Source organism: Mus caroli, chromosome 3 (genome assembly GCF_900094665.2).
Source record: "Mus caroli chromosome 3, CAROLI_EIJ_v1.1, whole genome shotgun sequence".
NCBI classification, from domain to species: domain Eukaryota; kingdom Metazoa; phylum Chordata; class Mammalia; order Rodentia; family Muridae; genus Mus; species Mus caroli.
In genome coordinates, this window is record NC_034572.1 from 138,651,035 (window position 1) to 138,670,321 (window position 19,287).

The window sequence follows — 19,287 nt, forward strand, 5'->3', positions numbered from 1 at the left end:
AAAATTTCTCTATATCTGTTATGGAAGAGCATAAGACATACTCTATGATAACATTTCTTGGTATTTCAAAGTGAATAAAGGATGTTAAGTAAAACAAAATTCAAAAGAAAAAAAAAAAGAAGTAAAGACAAGAGCCATCAAGTTTAAATATTTGTAGGTGAATCACAAGTGCATGATGACATTCTGGAGAATATATATATATATATATCATAGAACATTCTGACCAAAATCACCATAGGGAAGAAAGAGTACATTTCAGCTAATAGGCTGCAGTCCATCATTGAGGGAAGTCAGGGCAGGACCTGGAAGCAGAAACCATAGAGGCATGCTGTTTGCTGTCTCCATTAGAGCTTTATGCTCAGCTTGCTTGCTTATAAAGCCCTGAACCACCTGCCTAGGGAATGGTGCTGCCCACAATAGTCTGAGCCCTCCCACATCATCTAATGATCAAGAAAGTCTCCCACAAACATGCCCACAGTTAGAGAGAGCTAGGACAGCACAATATTTGATAATTATTTGGTATTTGGTAAATGTTTGTAAATGAATGAGTAAATTGAGGAATAACATGTAATGGTGCCCCTTGCTCTATTTTAACTTTAAGTACAAGCATAGTTTAGCATTATTCATGAAGCAACACAGATGCCTCAACCAAGTTAAAATTGTATTTATACAAAGAGCGAAGTAATATGTCAGTCAGATACTATTTATTAAAATGAAGTTGAGATGTGTTGTTTATTAAAAGGATAAACTTTGATTCTCATATTTTCAATTTATTTGAATATAGGGACCACGAGGACTGCCTGGTATTGCTGGACTTCCTGGAGAGATGGGTGTTGAGGTAACATTTTTGTGGTTCATTCAAAATTTTGAATCACTGTGTTTTATAAAACAAGGTGAATTGAATAATTAAGTATATGTCAGGGAGAACAATTTTATAGGATTTTCTTTTATATTTAGAAAATAAAACCTAAAACTATATAAAAGGCAGAAATAATCAATGTGTGGAGATAATTTCATGCATACAAAGTTCTCCTCTAAGAACTAGTTCACTGAAATGATGGGACAAAAAGTGAATAAAGATAGTCCTTCACTGATGAGAATTTGACTTGATAGCTCTTCACTCTAAGAGGTGGCAGTCTTTAGAGAATGGGCAGCTTTGGCATCGCCTGATTTACTATACCATTTGCAGTAATAAACCACATTTGTTATATTCATAAAATTCAATCACTTCATTTCTGTTTCTGACTTTAGTAGCAAAACTGTACATTTCCCCCACTTCCCTGGCATCTGTGAAAGTTATCATCTATCTGTCTGTCTACCTATCTATCCCTATCTCTTGCTTCCTCACTTCATCTTCTCATTGTCCTTTCTCAGATTCATGTGGAACTGCCCTTCCACCTCCTCAGCTTTGCTGACTGAATACAAACTAATGTCACCATAAAAGCCGTTAACCCATACCTCTCTTCTTTGAGCATCTGTTGACATCTTGATGGCCTTTTATGTATCTACCCAACTAGATAGCCCCTAAACATCTCGTGTGCAAAATCTGTGCACTCCTGGTCTCCTGTTTCTATATGCAAAGCCCATTACTTTCCTGTTCTTCTGTTTTCATGAAAATCTCACTGAAAGGTCACATGATGCTCAGTACACCCGACCTGAGAGTCATCCTAACATCTCCCTTCTTCACCCTCTCCTTATCTTTTTCCTCCTCCTCCTCCTCCTCCTCCTCCTCCTCCTTCTTCTTCTTCTTCTTCTTCTTCTTCTTCTTCTTCTCTCCTTATACTTTATCTTTGACCCCTTGCTGCTTTAAATCTATCCTTCTCTCTTCAGCCCTCCTGCAAAAGTCAAACCTTCCACCTTTATGCCATGTCTCTTCTAACTCCCGGCAGGCCCTTAGCTAATCATCACCAGTTTATATTTCTTGTAACATTCTTGAGATTCTTTGAAAGTTGCATAACCTTTACAATAAATATCCACTTCTTTTTTAATTTTATGTACTTTGTTGTTTTTTCTTTAAAAAAAAACTTCTAAATAAGAAAACCACACACCAAAATTAACTGATTTCTTAGCACAATAATTTCTATATGGTTTGCTTCTTCTCCTGGTCTTGGTGACACAGTTCCTCTTCCTTGTCTATGCCATCCTCTTGCTGTGCATTCAGCAGGGGATGCAAGGATGAAAGATGAGGTCCCCGACTCCTGTACAAGCTCATAATCTATTTCAGAATACAGTCAACATCAACAGCCACTATATCGCAATGGGTCAGGCTCAGTAATGTAGAAATTGACAGGGAAATAGAGGAACAGAGCAGTTGCTGCTTGACCCTGCCTGAGGGAGAAAGAAAATAAGACATGAATATGGGAACATAAAAAAAAATGAGATTGAAGGCACAAGAAAGGAGTTTCAGTGAGAAGAGAAAGGATACTACAGATGAGGGAATCCCAGGAAGAAGGGTGGCATTCGGGAGATCCTCAGACTGTGGGGCCGTGTGGAATATTGACTGTCAACAGAGAATAGGAAGGGGCTGGAAGGAAACCATGAAGAGTCTCGAGTACTCTACTGAAAAGTTTGAGCCTTTTGTCTTGGGCTCTTATAAGTCATCATACAAACAAGGCAGTAATGAGGTCAGACTCATATTTTGAAAAAGTAATTCTAGCAGCTGAATGCGAAATGTTTCTCAGCAATGGGAAGTAAGGATAGGTCTACTTATTAAAAGGGTTTTGAAGAGGGTCATGTGGGCACACTTCTGCAATCCTAGCACTCGAGACTTTGAGGCAGGAGGATTATTCTGAGCTTGAGGCTAGCCTGTGAAACTGTAAATTCTGGGATAGCCTGAGCTATGCTGTGAGATTCTGATAGAAGAAAAAGAGGGGGGGGGGGGAAGAAGGAAGAGGAGGGAGGGAGAGACAGAGAGAGGGAGGACAGGAGGGAGGTAGAGAGACAGAGACAGAGACAGAGAGTGGGAGGGAGGAAGGGAGGGGGAATAAAGGCAGAAGGTTAGCCTTTTGCAGGAGAGCTGAACAAGAAGGATGGATTTAAGACAATGAGGGCTTATTCAAAGAGAAAACTAAGGGAGAGAGGGAGGGCGGGCAGGGGGAGGGAAGGAACAAAAGAGGCTGGTGAACTGAAGTGATAATGTACACACAGCAATACTCATCCTCTAAATGCTACAGATTCTTCATATGTGGAATTCAGAAAACGGAGCAGAAAGAGAAGCAAAAGCAGTCTGACATTTCTAGGTCATGTGACAGAAGTGGCAGTGCCTCTTCCTGAGTCTGGAAGGCTGCAAGGGAGCAGATGCCACAGTCTGCTTGTCCACCCAAGGCAAATAGCTTACAAATACCAGAGCTGACTAAGATGTGACCAAAAGGTAGCACTTATGGCCACCAGTACTGTGCCACCTCCCGAGCCTGAAGAAACCACAGAGAAATCACACCTCACCGCTTGAATTTTTTAAGAGAGTAGAAAAGATTCTGTTGTGATAAGGATGTGAAATCCCCACCCCCACCCGGTGATGTGAGGAAAATACAGAGGTTTCACAGGGGTTTAAGACAGCAGAAAAGAGAGCACCCATCAGCAAATAAAAGATGAGATGTGCCTCACCCCTCAGCAGAGTGACTGAGGGTCCCGACTTTTATGACACTTGACCTCTGGATCGTGCTTGGGCCACTCAAAGCATGCACATGTTCTGTTGCTTCTGCAGGTTTGCACAGCTTCATGAGGTAGAAAAGTTATCTCCTCCATTTTCCAGAGGAACAACCTGAGGCATAAAATTATCAAAGAGCACTGGCTCATGTGAATATTAGTCTCAGATACAAGCCCAGGCATGTGGCTGCCACATTCTCAGTTATAGAAATAAACACCAAGGAGTCAAGACACAAAAGCCTGGTTCCCAGTGAGTGATGGGAGCAGAGTTTTCGTTATCTGCCCCTCTCTTCCATTGTAAATGAGCTTCTGATCTTCATTTTATTTTGAAAAACAGTGAATGTGGATGGTAGTGATTTATGAAAAAGAAAACTGAACCCCTTCCATCTAAAATACTATTAAATTATGCAATCATTATTTTTAATCTCTAAGAATTATTTTTAAAAAGTCTCATCAGTGAATCAAAAATATTGCAGAATTTATGAAAGGGAATTTAAAAAGATTAGAGGAAAAATGGAAAACTTAGAGTAAAGGAAGGCACACACTTCCACTCCCAGCTACAGAGCTATTGGAAGTCGTTAGCTGCAGGGAGAAAGTGTGAGTTTCTCGAAGATTATAGCCCTTGATAAGTAGACCTCTCTCCTGTAGAAGACCACATATCCAAAAAGATCTGGGCTGAACTAATTGATCTTGAAGGATTCTGTTTTTAAGTGGCACAAAGTTGGGTAGGTAGGGGATGTGAATCGGGGAAGACTTGGGAGAGACGGCATGATCTGGCCACACATATACAAAGTTCTCGACGAATTAATAAAAGGAATAGAAGAATGGAGTGAACAATAAGACTGGGGAGACAAAAGGGACACAAAAAGAACGAAACAAAATAAAATACCATTTGTGCTTCTAGGAGATGGAAAGACTACAACAGCAGCTATTGAAGCCTTAGACCTTGAAAGAGCCAAAGATGGCCAGACATTGTGTTTTCAAGTCAACATAATCAAAGCTCCCCCAACAACACTAGAATCACGAAGCAAAAAGACTAGAAAAATAATTCCGTAAACTACTTTTTGATGTGACAACTTTATCCTTAATTTATATAGTATATTTTATTTTGAAAATATGAAAAATATTCATTGATCCTAAGGAAGGTGGTTTCGATGGGCACAGGAGGAAGGGACATGATTATAATGGTAGAGAAATATTTTTAAATCTGAGGATAGGAAGTTTGAGGCTGTATGAAGTAGTTATGCCATACTCTCTAAGATCTCAATGATGAGAGTTTGGGGGGAAATGGTCCTAATTGTTCTGGTTTTGAGTGAAGCTGTTTCTGATATTTGAACTATTAAGGAATACTAGAAAGTGTCTGTCTTAGGCTTTGAAGTTTCACAGACTCACCTTTGAGCTAAAACTCAAACCACCTTCTTATGGGTTGGTACAGCCCTTGTACCTTGACAATCTTTCTCTTTTAGGGACCTCCAGGCACTGAGGGAGACTCTGGCCTGCAAGGTGAACCAGGTGCTAAGGTAACCAACCATTCTAAAGTATACACGGGAAGCCTATCTCTAACTTAACACCCATACTTTTCCCAGTTTGACAAACACTGGAGGGGGGCAAGGTGGAGACAGTGTTTCACTGTGTCGCCCGGGCTGTAGTAGAACTCACTATGTAGAGTAGGCTAGCCTGAAACTCAGAAAGAGCCACTATATCCAAATGCTTGGAGTAAAGTGTGAGCCACCACGCCCAGGGACAAACGCCATCTTGAAGGCAGATGAAGGCCAGCCGTCAGGAGAGCTGAGAGTACTTAAGATGCTGACTCTTATAATATGCACTCTGATTAGAAGAGCAACTTGAGCGAAGAAAAGCTTAACCTTCCCTTTGTCTCTCCAGGGAGATGATGGACCTGCTGGCAGTGCTGGAGCCACTGGGGAGCCGGGGCCGCGAGTGAGTACGGACAGTATCAAACTGAATGCACCGACCCACTGTTTGGGGAAACTCAAAACTCAACTGCCCTAATCGCACCAAAACGTAGTGTACTATGCCTATCATATGCACTATGAAATGTTTACTGACTTTAAAAACTACACACTAAACCCCGTTTACATTCTAAGTTAGGCATTTGGAATCCTAAGTGACTTTTCTCAAAACCAGGTGTGCTCTAAAGAGCCTTGCCAAAAATGCGTGGAAACGTGGCTAATGCTTAGCGATACTGATCAACCCTCAGGGCATTGTCTAACCTAACAGACGGATGAAAGCTTGACATGTAATTTGTGTTTAAAAACCATCCCAGGACCTTGTGAAGCTAATGAGATGCAAGGAAGTATTTATGAGTAGTTTTAATTTGATAGCCTGGAGAAGTTATAATAGTATAGGCCGGCTTTAAGCCATGGTTTTTCTAAAATACCAATGTTCACAATAATTTTTCACTACAAAAATAAAGCATGAAGATTCATAATTTTTTGCATCTGGTTTGTTGCTCTGAATTAGAATCAGCTTAATACAGGGATCATAAATGAGAATGGTGTGGTTCTATTAATTAGTACTGGTTAATTTAGTTTAACTTAATTATAAAGAGAGCAACACTGCCTTAACAGCTTCATAAGGTATGGTCGATGTTTTTGCAAGTTCTATATCTAAAAGGTCGTTTATGGATGTAATCCATAAACTTGACCGTAACCTTGCCTCTCTGAAGGGAGAAAGTACACAAACTGAAAGTCTAGTAAAATGCTCCTGTCTGAGTTTGGTTACATTAACCCATGTAAGTTCACTATCGCAAGGAACTGCATTTCTTACCACAGCAGTGTTTACATTCCCTGATCTCAGAGGCACGATCTAGCTGGATTAATTTCCAATCTCCAGACAAATATGCTGCCTTTAATTAGCTAAAATGTCTTAGTATTCCAGAAGCACTCTGCGTTTGAACTTACAACAGTGACCATCTTAGGCATTGCCAGAGCTCTTCCAGGAAACCTCGATCACGTGTGTTCCGCTGTCAAGTCCTCTTTAGAGATGAGGTTGAAGTAGGAATAAATACTGCAAACTAGCTACTTCCTATACCTACTAGGGGCAAACTGCAAAGTAAGATCAATGAGATGACCAAAATCTTAATCTTCCCTTGTCTGCTACCAAATAAAATAGGGAGAACCAGGAGCCCCTGGAGAAGAAGGTCTCCAAGGAAAAGATGGGTTAAAGGTAAACTGCATTCATTATGTATGTATCTTTGTATGTATCTATGTATGTATCTAGGTATGTATCTATGTATTTTTTAGATGATATCTTGTATCCTAGGCTAACCTCAAACTCACAGTATATCCTGAGAATGACTGACACTTTGGTTTGGTTTGGTTTGGTTTGGTTTGGTTTGGTTTGGTTTGGTTTGGTTTTTTTCGAGACAGGGTTTCTCTGTGTAGCCCTGGCTGTCCTGGAACTCACTTTGTAGAACAGGCTGGCCTCGAACTCAGAAATCTGCCTGCCTCTGCCTCCCGAGTGCTGGGATTAAAGGCACTCTTTATTTTATTTTATCCAGTGCCTCAGATCACCCCCAAGGCACCATATGTACTATCATACTAGCAACTGAACTACAACCTAGCCCTCAACTATAATTTTAATTAGAATATTTACAATATCAGGCTAATTACTTTTGTGTGTCAAATAAAAATATACTTCTTACATGACATAATTATTTCACTATATTCTTAAGAATAAACATCTTTCATTGGGTTCCAGGGGGCTCCAGGAGGAAGCGGACTTCCTGGAGAGGATGGAGACAAAGGAGAGATGGGCTTACCAGGAACAGCAGGGCCCGTGGGGAGACCAGGTCAGATGGGCCTTCCAGTAAGTACTGCTGGTCACTTACAAATAAACACACACACATATGCAAACATGCATACGTACCACACACATATGCACACCCATGAGCACATACACATGCACACACACATATATACCACACACACATATGCACCACATACACATATGCAGACATGCATATATACCACACACATATATACACCCATGTGCACACACACATGTACAAACATGTATACACCACACACACATGCACAAACATATGCACACACACACACACACAGGTACACACGTGTATACACCACACACACACATGCACAGCCATGTGCACACACACATGCACACACATACACACACACAAGGCAGGCATGGGCACAGACACTGACACGCACAATTTGACCTCCTTTTATGTCTGCATGATGACTGGAGATGTTGACTGAGTCTTGAGTGGATGATAAAACCAGACTGTGGATTATCCTTGGATGCAAAGGGGGAAAGACACTTTTTCATAAACTGTTGAACTTCTGACATAAAGCTTTTTTGGTGAAAGTTTTCTGTTGTCTCAGACTTAATTAGTGTAAATATTCTGCTATGAGTCCACGTTCTTGCTAGAATAACACCTTGCCCCCAGATGAACCTTCTTGTAATCAGGATGCAGTACCAATGCCTGCTCCTGGGTTACAAAGGAAATTCAAAATGTCGTAGGGAACAAATGTTCTCACCTTGGGGCAAATGTAAGATGTAGATAAGCGAGAGCAGTTTCTCTCTGTTTTAAACTCTTAGCTATCTGTGACACTGTTCTACGTGCAGCTTTCCTGCCTTGGGGCTGGTTGTTAATTCAAAGCTTTACTGTTGCCTCTGATTGGATGCTTTTAAGCAGAGAGCTGCGTTGTTTTTCCTTCTCTAAGTTTGTTTTAAGTTAGAGATTGTTCATTCCTTGGTAGAAGAGTCCCTGTGATTCTACTAAACAACAAGATTTCCCTCTCCCTGTGCCCTGGCAATCTTCCCCAGCCTTGTAAAGAATCAACGTTCACTTTGAGCTGTGGACGTCTTCTCCCTGAAAGATAACTCTTGAGCAGCACACTTCCATCTTTCATCTCCTCATTATACAATCTCCTGGGCTCCTATATGTCCACGTGAGGCTCTGCAAAGGCTGAGGATGCAGCCCTGGGAGACTTCATCAGGCAGGCAGGCAGGCTGGGACACAGCAGTGACTTATAAAGTTGGTTGGCGGTTGTTATGTGTTCTTACTGTGTGTCTCTTCATGGGCATCTAACATCCAAATTAATAATGTCATATCGATGGTGTAGCCCCTGCCTTAGTCAGCTCAGCTGAGTTTACCTCACTGAAATGAAAGAGCTGTCTTGAAAATCAAACCAAATATCACAAATGAAGCTATAACTGGCTTTCTTCTTACTCACAAGCATCCGCAACCTCGGTTCCTTTCGTGACGATGAGAAACGATGCTAGAATATAATTAATGTAATATGATATAATATATATTCTCCTCAAATAATAGGGGAATGAACCTGTGTATTTTAAACTGCCATCTAATGAATGAGCATAAAGGGGCTGGAGAGATGGCTCAGCAGTTCGTAGCTCTTGCAGTTCTTGCAGAGAACTGCACGCACACTCACATGGGAGCTAACAACCGTCTTCTGTAACGCCAGTCCTAGGGAGTCCCATGCTCTCTTCTGACCTGATGCGCATGCATGTTTGTAGACACACACTTACATACATGAATTAACTAATTAAAGAAAAGTGTGGGTAAAGCAAAAAAAAAGTCGCTGCATTTGAACGTCAACGGGTGAAGATTGCTCTGTCTGGTTTTACTATCATGGGAAATTGCCTACTCCCCCTGTGCCCTGACATCCCCAGTACCTTAAGGATGCCCTCTGAGATTAAGCACCTCCTCTCATAGAACCATCCTAGAATCTAGATATGTTATTATTCTCCTTTCACCAGGAAAAAAAATTGAGACTCACAATACTGTAGGAGATGCCAGAGCTGACAGCAAATCCCTTATTGTCTGATTTCAGCATCCCCTAAACCTCATTGAAATACTCACTTTGGGTTCTAAACTTTACCTTCCTAGGGTTCTTGATAGGTTTTATTACTTTTAGGGAATTTTTTTTCCATTAGTATCAGAGCTCTACCTTGTAAAAGAAGCAAAGTGGCCAGTGCCAAGAAATGGTGATTTTGCATAATTCTTGACAAAAGGATGTTTTTCAGGGCCAGGTATGTAGCTTAGGGGTATAAGCATATGTCTAGCATACAAAGGTGGGTTTTATTTCCATGTGTGCACACACTCTCATGGTGTGTGTGTGTGTGTGTGTGTGTGTGTGTGTGTGTGTGTGTGTGTGCAGCTCCAGTAACTTATATTGCAGCAAGGACTTTTAAAACACCTAGCTAGAACATACAATGGAGGAAAAGAAGGGTCCGAGTGCACACAGTGTAGCATCCTCAGGGACTCTGACAGCTGGTGATGGGGAGAGCAGAGATGGAACAGAGGCTACAAACAAAGCATGGAGAATGATAAACACAGACTCCATCTGCTTCCTAATGCCTCCAGGACAAACCCTGCCCAGTACACATCTTGGTTACTTTTTTCTTTCTCTCTCTCTTTTTTAGCAACAACACATGTGTGTTTCTTTTTTTATTCTTTTTTTGTTGTTCTCTTTGGAATGTTAAATGCCTTTCAGATTATAAACTCAATAAAAATACCGTGGCATTTTTTTTTCAAAAGAATTTTATGATCCAAGGAACTATTGCTTAATCAGGCAGCCTGATGTCGGTTTTATTTTGTGCTTTTAAAATTGTTCTTTGGGCAGTGTCACCAAGATGCTACCTCAAGTTTTACAAAATAAACAAGGAAAGGGGTTAAAGAAAAGACTTTTTTTTTTTTTTCAAAAAAAGAAGCCCTTCATTCTGGACGACTAGGAATGAGATTGGTGTTAAGGGAGTGTACAGGAAAACATCAATTGACAAATTCAAAATCCAAGCTGTTGCTCCGCTAAGCAGAAGAGAAAATGTGCATATTTTATGCATGAATTCCATTCTAAAATGTTCAGTTGCCCAAATGCATATCTCCACTAGAAAGAACATCTGGCTAACTTATGGTCCATCATCCACATCTGAAGAACCTACCACAATGGCATCTCATCTCTAAACACATGTGGAGAAGAACTCCAAAGTAGGGCATATTAAAATGAGATTATTTTGTTTTATTCCTTTAGTGAAAAACTCCAGTCAGACTCCCAGAAATATGCTTTTCTGGTCTGCTTAAGGCAGAGTGAGAGTTTCCTTGAGAACCCGGGGGATATTTTGATTAGAATTTTAGGGTTGATGACATTAAGTGACATTCAGGAATAAAAAAAAATACCTAAGTCTTATCACCTGGGAATATTCTGTGACTGTCTTGCTAAGGCTTTCTTCCATCGTAAGCATCATCGATACAGAGATCCTATTCTGCCACTGTTTTCAAACCTCTGGTCCCCCACTGAAGAACTGCATCACTGAGCAAGCCAGTCTCTGGTCTTATACTTCATATATCCACTGCATAGAGTGACAGGCTGAGGCTCCTGCAGATGTCCCCAACATGGCTGTTGACTTAACATGGCTCTGTTCCTGATATTCCTACTTCTATCAGAAAGCACATGTCTGTTTAACCTGTAGCTTCTGTATAGATTTTCTTCAGAAGAGAAGGCTCTGTGGCATTAAAACACATTCACTGGGGCTGTGGGCTGACTTACCAGTGAGGACCAAAACTGCTCTTGCAGAAGACTGAAGTTCAATTCCCATGTCAGACAGCTTACATGACCTGTAACTCCAGCTCCAGGGGATCTGACACCCTTCAGCAGACTTCTGAACTCACGTGTATGAACCTACACGGAGACACATAGGAAGAAACATTCACTCTTATTTAGCATTTAAAATTTTTTTATTCAGCCCTTCAGAGCATGATTCTATAAAATACACATGTCCAGACATCGTCTGGTACTTTCTATGATCCTATAACTCTGCTAAGAATTGGTCATGCAGAGTGGAAACTAAGAATTGTGAAGCCCATAGTCACACTGTAGTCAATTGATGAGAGGAAACACAATGCTGTAAGTAAATTAATCACGCACAAAATGTGAAGTTTAAAAATATAATGACTAGTGTCATGAATGAAAATAACAGATTAAAGGCAGGAAAGGTAATTGTTAAGGATGGTGTTCTAGTCGTTTCTGTTGCTATAATAAAAACACCCTTGCTAAAAACAACTTATGTGAGAAAAGAGATAATTTAAGCTCATAATTCTAGGTTATATCATGAGGGAAATCAAAGACTTGGTCACTTTCACAGTTAAGAGCAGAGAGATTAAAGTCATGGATCCTTAATTGATTGATTGATGTGCTCAGCTCACTTTCTTCATTATTATACAGTTCAGGGTCACTTGGCTAGGGGATGTGCTACCCACAGTGGGCTGGGCCTTGCCATGTCAATTAAGGTCAACAAGATAATATCACATAAGCCTGCCCATGAGCTAACAGTTAGAGCTAGACAATTCTCCAAGGGATTCTCACTTACCAGATGATTCTAAATTATGGAAAGTTGACCATGAAAACTAATCACCACAGATAAAAGACATAACATGCTGGAGCCATTAACACCTTCTTGAAGAATGGTTGACTGAGTTCATCTCCATTCCAAGAACTAGAGGAAGATCCTTTATGGCTGATGGAGCCGCAAGAGCAGTGGTGTGGAAGTGCGCCAGCTGGGCACCTTTAGATCCAGAAAATAGCACAACACCATGAATAGTCAGAGGTCAGCTTAGGGTTTTTTGTATGTTTCTTTGTATGTTTTAAATAAATGTGAAGAAATAGGTAGAAAACAGAACATGTGGGACTTAGTAGGGAATGCAGATTTGATTCACAGATCGGAGGGGATATTGAAAGGATTCAAGCAGAAGGATATAGTCTTTGGTGAGAATCATTTCATAATTTCTACTTTGTTTAACATTGTCTAATGCCAGGAGTTATCAAAGGATAAACTGAGATAAACAGTATGTGTTTGGATGAGCATTCATGAGATGCACTGGGCAAGACCATTAGGGAAATTGTGAGCTGTTCAAAGAAGTGTGATAGAGCATTGATCTGCCTGTGTCCCCAAGGAAAACTGGACCAATCTGCCTGTGTGCCCAAGGAAAGCTGGACCAATCCTCCATTCACTCTACAGACCAACTCATAGACACTCTTGACGCTCCAACTGCAAAAGCCTTGCAGGAAAATGTGGCTGGGGGGGCGGAGGGGAGAGATAAATCTTCATGGCTTTAAAATAGGCAGGGACTTCTTAGGTAAAACTTTAAAAAGAACCACAGACAGCAACAAAAAGATAATGGACTCCACTACAAATGAGAGTGTTGTATATTTTAAATGTACACAAATCACATGCAATGAATAAACTTGTTAAAGAGACAATCGATGTGATACAGCACTTGTGCAAGCAAGGTAACTGCTCTCATAAAGCTTCCAACACCCAGGACTGAATCCCAATGTGGCCTGGTTTTTTTTCATTATACAAAATCAAGATGCCTTCTGTGTCTGCTCAACATGGATTAACTATAGAAAGGAGATGCACATGGGACAGCCTGGAAGGAAAGAAGGAAGGAAAGGGAGGGAAGGAAGGTAGGAACACTTGCTACATAGTCCTGGGGACCTGAGTTTGAATCCCCAGCACCCTTTTAAAAACTCTGTTGGGGGTGTTGGAGGCAGAAGGACCTCTGGAGCTTGGTGATCATCAACCTAAATGTGATTGAGGAGGAGTCGGTTAATCATCCCCGCCCCCTCACTCCTCCTTGTGGGGAAGACCTGAAGCTCTGCTTACTGCTTCTATGTCTTAGTCACCTACCTCTCCCCTCTAGTAAAATCCTTAAAGACTGAGCTTGTAAATTGTTGGAAATGAAGAAAAGGAGACTAGAACAGTCCTCTCAAGACATTCCCTCCTTAGGCTTCAGAATAAAAGGGAGGGACAGAGTTCTGGTATTAAAATAGGCAAAAGAAAAAGGTATTTTAATAATTTTTATAGTGTTGCTGGATTACAATGGAGACTGGAGGACAGGGAGAGACCAGGTTTGGGGTAAGAGAAAGGAATTTGAGAATTAGATTTGAGAAGCTTGTTAGAAATTCAAGGAGAGCTATCGTGAGGTAAAGGGATTGTGGCAGACATGGCTCAGGAATTATGAGGATTCTGGTGGTATTTAACAACATGGGGCACAGTGAGATCACCCGGGGGCATAAAAGAGAAGAGGTCTCTCCAGTATTAAAAAGCTGGATGGAGAAGGAGACATCTTTATTTAAGACCTAAGTGAAAACAGGGAGGCATGTTGCAATGAAAACAAAGGATTTAGAAAGTTTTAAGTACAAAAAAAAAAAAAAAAAAGAAAAAGAAAAAAGTTTCAAGTAAAATAACCATTGGATTTGGCTTTCAAGAGATTGGTTCAGAGTTAGGATAAAAAGCCCAACTGAAAAGAGATGGGAGATTAGGTCAGTGATGAGAGGAATAGGCACAACTTTCAAAAAAGTATTGCTAGAAAGAGAGGAAGTTAGAAAAATGTTTCTGGAAAACTGCAGAAGTAAATGAATGTCTGATAAAGGGAGTGAGGGAAGGAAGGACAGAGGGAAGGAGAGACAGAGGGGAAAAGGGAGGGACAGAGGGACAGAGGAAGGGAAAGGAAGGGAAGGAAGGAAGGAAGGAAGGAAGGAAGGAAGGAAGGAAGGAAGGAAGGAAGGAAGGAAAAAAGGAAGAAAGGAAGAAAGGAAGAAAGGAAGAAGGAAAGGGAAAGAAGAAGGAAGGAAAGGGAGGAAGGGAAAAAGGGAGAGACGTAAGCTTGAGGAATCTCTCATGTGGCTTTAGGACTGTGTGGATGGAGCTAGAAATGGTGCGTTCAGGAGAAATGTTGATGGTCCACTCAGTCTAGCCTCTTTCAGAAGGAGGGGTCATGTGTAAGTGAGTGGGCCTGGGATCAAGAACATCCTGGCCCTGGCCTCACCCAGGGAACGGATCCTCCCTTCTCTGACAGAGAAGGAGGCAGGTGTGTGTGAGCGAGCCACATGTGTAGGAAGGGTGGGGAAGAGAACTTCACCCTCTAATTTGCTGCAGTATCTTAATGAGCTGTGGGACAAGACTAATGACTTGAAAATGGGGCAAGAAATGATTTGAAAGCAGAGATGATGGTGCAATCTATCTTCAAAGAGATGCCTCTGTCATAGGTACCGTTATTAACCGTGTCAAGGCTTTCATTTTAATCATGCGTTTCAGACCCACAAATTGCAAGTACTTCCATAAACAAGTGGTGCCTAAGATGAATTGGTTGTTGACAGGTGGGGCCACACATATCAGCGAGCACACAGATATTGAGTTTGCTTCATCTAAAAATATTGATAACACCTAAAAGTTTTGTGAATTTCCTCATACCAAAACTGTATTTTGTTAAACCAAAAGTTTAACATTTTAAAATATTATAAATGTGGTCACATATTTCACAAAGTTTAACACAGAAATACAGTCACTCCAATAGATGAAGCAAAAAACATTTATTAAAGCATTATATTAACACTTTCACTATTACCCTTAGCAGGAAAATGCCTAAGAAATGAGCTAAGGTTGGCATTTCTCCTTTCTTCTTAATATTAATAACAATATTTACATATAATAAATAGAAACACTTGTATGATGAGGTAAATATTTCTATAAATTATAATTAGTAATTCACAAGAACGGCTTGTTTCTTTAACATCATCAAAGAATTTTATTATAATAAGCAACAAAAGTTAGTGCCTTGGATTACGTCCTAAGAGAGTATTTGTAGAATTTTGTAGATATTTACAATTTGAGAATAATATAACCTAGATAAATCCTAAGAGATCTAAATAAATGAACAGAGTTGTAACAGCATTCATGTCCAGGAAGAATTACCATTGTGAAAACTTTTCACTCTCAGTCAAAAAATCCCTATGGGACTTGACTGATGAAAATTAACTCAGAGTTTGCAGATTAAAGATCCTGTATTAAGACAGTTTTTTGGTTGGTTGGTTGGTTGGGTTTTTTTGTTTTTTGTGTTTTGGTTTTTTTGTTTGTTTGTTTGTTTGTTTTTTGAGACAGGGTTTCTCTGTGTAGATCTGGCTGTCCTGGAACTCACTTTGTAGACCAGGCTGGCCTGGAACTCAGAAATCCACCTGCCTCTGCCTCCCGAGTTCTAGGATTAAAGGCGTGCGCCACCATGCCCGGCAAGACAGTTTTAAAGAACAGCCTGGAGGTGCCTGGGGAGCAAGGCAGATGGAATGACTTGACCTTCATGCTATTGGAGCATTATTAAGGTTACCATGTTATGATTAATTTCATATGGCTTATGGATGACAATAAAAAAAAAAACCCTAGAATCAGTCTGAGCCAATTTTGAAATGATGTTTGATCATTTGATTATGCACTATGTGTTAATAAGGAAAATATCACTGTACAGTAAATTATAGTGTAAAAATTTGTCTGTGTACAAAAAAAAACCCTCACACACCCACCCCACCCCACCCCACCCACCCCACACACAGTGTGTTTATAAATATAAACTAGCAATTCAACTCAAGGAGAAAAAACTTAAAAACTCTTGTCATGGTCACAACCAGATTTACTTATTGCAATGTCACCAAGGAGAAGGAAGACTAGCCACTAGGAAACACGGTTAAACGGTGGCTTGGCTATAATATAGAATTCCGTAGCAGTTACAAAAGGATTAAAAAGGTGAAAGGACCTCTCCTCCCATTGATTGCGAAGATCATATGCCCCAGTACAGGGGAATGCCAGGGCCAGGAAGCAGGAGTGGGTGGGTTGGGGAGCAGGGTGGGGGGGAGGGTATAAGGGGTTTGGGGGATAGCATTTGAAATGTAAATGAAGAAAATATTTAATAAAAGAAAAAAAAGAAAAAAAAGGTGAAAGGGTTAAAAATGTGGCTGCTCAAAGTTTAAAGGTGCAGAAGAGTGGGGCATCAAGTGAAGGACCTGTGGGCTGCCCTAAGAGCATGATGCCAATGGGAATAGCAGAGAATTCTAGACAAAGACCGCACCCCTCCCCCTTGTAAAAGGGAGTGTTGTGCTTCACCTCTTGTTCTATACATGGAGAGAGAGCACATGGGCTTTCCTTGTATTTTGTTTTCTTTATATCTGTTTAGGTGCTGAAAAATATACTTAAAGGGCAGAAGTTAGTGAAAACTAACTTTATTGAGCCCTTCATTCTAAGCCAATGTTATTCTAGTTTTTATATGCACTGTAATCTCACCAGGTCTCAGTAACTCTTCCAAGAGTTTTTTTATTAGACTCTCCTTTTATTTGAGGAGTAAACAGAGACCTTCTTTTTATATAAATGTAAGGTATGTTTGAGTATGATGAATGTATGAGTTTGCATGTGGATGCCCATAGAGGACAGAGGGCTTGCATCTGCCTGCAACTGGAGTCAGGTAATTGTATATGGCACCTTCAGTGTTCTGCAAGAGTAGTGACCATTCTCAATGGCTGAGTCAACTCTCTCACCCCAGAGTCGTTAAACAAATTAAACAATTTGTCAGTCACTGTGCAGAGATTAAGTGCCCAAACTAGAAAAGTTGAACAGTTAAAACTCTATGCAAGCTAATCAACTTCTTTTGGAAAAGTTGTTTGTCGGCAAGGAAAAGTCCTCCATGTAGCACAGCTGCCATGTCTACCTCTGGGTGCAGCTGTACTACAGCAATAGGACATGGCTACCTTGGACTCAGAGACTGAGACTAGAATAATGTTTGCCGGGAAGTGTAGGGTGTGAGTCACTTCCTCGGGGATCTGTTTATTCATTCAACAAATATTTATCAAGAGTCTGCATAGCACAGTGGTAAACCACCATTTATTTCTTGTCTGCAGAAGCTTGCCAAGCTTCGGAGACACAAATTTGAAATTTCCACTTCCACTTCCAACTAATGAAAAGAAAGCTGTAATTATTACTTATTTTAGGACCGGCAGCCCGGCCCACTATTGATTACACTTGCCCATTGTTGATATAAACTCCATATAGTACTCTACTCTTCCTTTAAAAACTCCATTTTGCAAAGTAAACAAATTACCAGTTGAAATTAAAATATTATTTTAGTTTACTGTGACTGCCCTTTTTCTCCCTGCCTTTCCTTTTCCTTTCTTTTCATCTACTTTTTATTCTCCACTTCAGTAGTATTTTAAGACTTGCCTTGGCCATGTAGATATATTTTTAAACCTCGTTCTTTCAACAAAATGCTGAGCTCAGTGCAGCTCACTAGAATACACTGGGGTGCACCTTCATCACGTTCACTGTAATTACAGTGGGTGGATTTCAAGAGGCTTCCTTCCTAGAGAACAGTTTAAAGTTTCTGTTGACCACATGTGCATATGAAGTTTATAGCTTGGTAACAACTCTGCCTTTTAATCATTGTGCCCATGTGAGAAATAACTATACACATAACAGTGTTGAAAAATAACCTCTGTTAATATTTAGTGTTTGTTTTAATTATTATCTGATAGAGGTATTCAAACCTCAGGCTTTTTCTTTAATCATTATTTCTTTTTTATATCGAATGATCAGGGACCTGAAGGAATTGTGGGAACCCCGGGACAAAGAGGTCAACTAGGGAAAAAGGTAATTTTTTGTTTTTTACATCTTTTCGTGTGGGCTTTCTTCCTTCTCCTGCCTAGAGATCTACAGAGTACTGTGATAGTTGTATTTGCATTAGACATAAAGTGTAAAGATTTATAAATGTGTCATTAGAGCAGACGATTAATTCAATAGGAGTGCATATTACTGTCATTGTCTGAGGACACATTTTCCTCTTTATAGTTTGAAAGTCAAACTTTCTTCTGGTTCTAATTTACCAAAAAAAGCATGTACAAGGAAAGATATAAAACAAAAATATCAATCAATAAAATTGTTTGAAAACAATTTTAGTAAAGTAACTGGGAGGAAATATTGGAATTATTATTTTTCCTAGGTTAATTAGAAATGGTTCTTTAATTGGAAAGTTTGGTTTTTATTGCTTTTCTCATGTTAAAAAAAAAAGAAATCAAGAACATTTTTTACTGGCTTACTTTGTCTTTTTCCAAACAATCAAAATCTTTGATGTATTTGTATGATCCTAATATGTTACTATCAAAATGCTTCTTTGTATTTATCAATAATTTGTCTCAGTATTGGTGAAGTATGGTAACAGTTTTTCTAACAGACTGTGACTGTCGACTACACATTCACACGGTTAACTTTAAGTTAAATGTGTTTCCCCAAAAGTCCAGTTCTGTACCTGAGCCACTGGTCTCAGTTTTAGTCAATAGAAAGCCAAGTAAAGCTTTAACTACCATATCTAAATGTGAAAATACCACCATCGTGAAGTCTCTTTCATGATGCATGATAATGCAGCTATCATCAGTATTGGTTTGGGGAGTCTTATAATTGCCTGGAAGGATTTAGTCCAAAGCAAGAGAGAGAGAGAGAGACAGAGACAGAGATTCACACAGATACACACACCGAGACACATTTACATATATGGAAGTACACAGAGAGAAAAATAGCTCTCACACAAACAGACAGACAGACAGACAGACACACACACACACACACACATCACAGGAAGCACCAGAAACCCATAGTGAAATCAGCATTAGAGGCAGTGTGACTGACTCTTTACAACAACCCATTCTCCCCTAGGAAAGTGAAATAAAACCCATTGAGAGGTCAGGGATGCCTCAAGGATGCTGACTGCCTGATTCCAGGTTTGCTGTGTGTTCCCCACCTTGAGCATCTGTGGTAAAGCTGGCAGGT

The 19,287-nt window shown here is 40.1% G+C and overlaps 1 protein-coding gene across 2 annotated transcripts in view; it reads left to right on the plus strand.

Annotated features, from left to right (window-relative positions):
- The window catches only part of Col24a1 (collagen type XXIV alpha 1 chain), a 265,128-nt gene that overhangs the window by 161,657 nt on the left and 84,184 nt on the right, over positions 1-19,287 (plus strand). For both annotated transcript variants that reach the window (XM_021158013.2, XM_021158014.2), the window contains exons 33-38: positions 785-838; positions 5,112-5,165; positions 5,530-5,583; positions 6,778-6,831; positions 7,366-7,473; positions 18,061-18,114. In XM_021158013.2, the coding sequence (XP_021013672.1) occupies positions 785-838; positions 5,112-5,165; positions 5,530-5,583; positions 6,778-6,831; positions 7,366-7,473; positions 18,061-18,114 (378 nt within the window). The remainder of the gene's footprint in view (positions 1-784; positions 839-5,111; positions 5,166-5,529; positions 5,584-6,777; positions 6,832-7,365; positions 7,474-18,060; positions 18,115-19,287) is intronic.